Genomic DNA, 2500 nt, shown 5'->3' on the forward strand with positions numbered 1-2500 from the left:
GAAATCCTCCCTGTCCTGCAAATACACTTTTAAAACCGTAAAAGGGGAGGCAATAAAGTTGAGACTCACAAGCGTAGGTTTCCGGGGTAATATGTGTAAAACAGTCTACAATTTCCAGACCAATCTCTATGACTGCATTGCGCGACTACCAGGCTCGGCGACGCTGGAGGTCTGGGAGGAGCCGTGGAGACAGACGCGCCTTCCTCTCGGCTGCGTGTGCGACGGCGGCCTCGCACCCGCCTCGTTCGTGAGCCACACGCGGCTCCTCCAGCTGGATTTCACCATCAAGGAGATGAGCTGGAGCCAGGACTTCAACGACTTCTACTTCGATGCTGAGTACGAGTTCATCAAAACAAAGGGCTGCGATGAACAGAAGATCCTGAACGGCTCGACAGGTTCGATTTTGATCGGGAGCAAGACAGAGCTAGAAGAAAGTGGGGAAGAAGGCAGCAATGAAAAGTGTAACGATTATCCCTGGAGAATAAACGCAAGGGACAATAGCCATCTTTACCTGAACATTCCGGGTTACCACGCGTCTAGTCAGCGCTGCTCCACGAGGAATAGAGTAGTTGTCTTCGGAAGCCACACGGCGCGGCCACTGCGATCCGCCTGCCCCGAGCCCAACGTGGCCGACAGTGTGGATATTTTTTCATCGGGCTGGACCACTCAGCTGGATATGCTGGAACCCCTACCGGAGAGCTTGATTGTGCGTTACCTTGGCCGAGAGCCCGGCGTCTACAAGCTCACCTGGCTGGAGGTGCGGCGGGAGCCCCGTCCCTCGGCGCTGGAATCCCTGAAGGGCGGCGCGGGCCGGCGGCACATCACCGGCGCTACGTGTGGCCACCAATGCCCCGAGTTGGACGCGTGCATCAGCCCCGAACTCTGGTGCGACGGCGTGAAGCACTGCCCCTCCGGCGCCGACGAGCTCCGTTCCACCTGCCTCTATTTCACAATCCCGTGGCTGTACCTGATCCTGGGCGCCGTCGGTATACTGCTGGCACTGCTCGTGTTTGCTTCTGCCCTGGTGGCCGTCCGGGTGTACCAGCGCGGGAAGGTCAAGAGGAAGAAGAAGAAGGAGGCGCAGAGACTCATGACCCGGGAGGTCATTCTCCCCATGAACTTCCACAAGGAAAACATTTACTGATACCGGGATGTCGGTCTGACCCGCCGGCATAAGGAAACGACCTTCCCTCAGCTCTTCTCTTCCTGAGTGTCTGCTCCTTTATTACCCGCCTTGTCCTGGATCCTTTTTATATACATTTTTTTAGCTGCTTGACGAGACACTCAGAAAAATCCAGGTTTTACTATCTACTCTGTAAATATTTGCATTTTTGTCTACGGGCGATATCTATCAGCTAGATGAAGACTTTGATGACCTCATGTAGTGTTTTATAACCATATGTGCGTCTTATTTCTACCCGGCAGGAGTCGCCATGCCTTACATAGAGAGGTCCGCCTTCTCTTTGCTGACGACATAATGTTCATTGGTCTGACAACCTCACCACGCCCCTTCGAAGAAGCTCCTGGTTGCCATTGTTTTTTGTGTGTGACCTTTGACCTTATTGTCACCCAAAACCTTTGTTTTCCCCAAACCCCTTTTCCAATAGAAACTTTGCTCCTTGCAGACTGACGAAATCGAGAACTGTAATCAAGTAAAAATGAAAAACGAAAGACAAACATGGTAAAAAAAAAGAAAAATAAATCGATGATACTAATAAAACGGATGAGGTGCCTCTTATAGTGAACCAGTGAACTTTCCCACATCCTTCTAGTGAAGCTCCTGAACCTCCCAGCACCCAACCTGCGAATAAGTGAACCTCCCTCGACCTTGGACCTGGTAATAAAAGCAGACATACATACTGCCGCTCATTATCGTGACTTCCATAAATTGCCAAAATTCCTGAAATATTTGGAGGCACAATTTCCCCTCTGCTTACATTTCTTAACGAAGTAAAATCCCACTTAGAGAATTAGACATTTAAAATTAACGTAATCTCAAGTCTGTTTTTAATCTATGGAAGTGAATGTATCGGTAAGAAAGAATAATCATAAGATAAGTGGTTTGCCAATGTGTGTATGTGAGTAAGTGATTAGAAATTTGAATAATTAGAAAGTGAGAGAGTGAAAAAAAGTGGTAATGGGCGCTAGTTCCTTACCTTAATATGCCCAGGACGAGAAGAATTTTTTGGCTGTAGAGAAAAAAGATCGACATTCGAAGTGTTTAAGTCAAAGACATTATTCGGGCAAAATGCTTGTGATCTATTTGGATTCTTTAATACACCAAAATTTCCTAGACAGGTAGACTTGATTCGAAACAAAAGACATGTACAGTCGTATCTAATACGATCCAAACTTCAAAATTTCAAACACAGATTCTTATCATATAAAAGACAAACAAACAAACAGAACCAAAATCCGAACTTCAAAATTCCAAAGATTTTTTTTAATCTACAAAAGGAGAGACAAACAGGCAGAGCCAAAGATGTTCTTGAGCCACACG

General features: G+C 47.4%; 1 protein-coding gene across 1 annotated transcript in view; it reads left to right on the forward strand.

Annotated features, from left to right (window-relative positions):
* Window positions 1–1378, forward strand: part of LOC119581148 — a 138677-nt gene extending 137299 nt beyond the window's left edge. The window contains exon 6 of the mRNA XM_037929500.1: window positions 1–1378. This exon is cut by the window's left edge and continues 1137 nt beyond it. Coding sequence (XP_037785428.1) covers window positions 1–1144 — 1144 coding nt within the window. The 3' untranslated portion in view covers window positions 1145–1378.
* Window positions 1379–2500: the final 1122 nt, after the last annotated feature.

This window comes from Penaeus monodon, chromosome 14 (genome assembly GCF_015228065.2).
Source record: "Penaeus monodon isolate SGIC_2016 chromosome 14, NSTDA_Pmon_1, whole genome shotgun sequence".
In the NCBI taxonomy this organism is placed as follows: Eukaryota; Metazoa; Arthropoda; class Malacostraca; order Decapoda; family Penaeidae; genus Penaeus; species Penaeus monodon.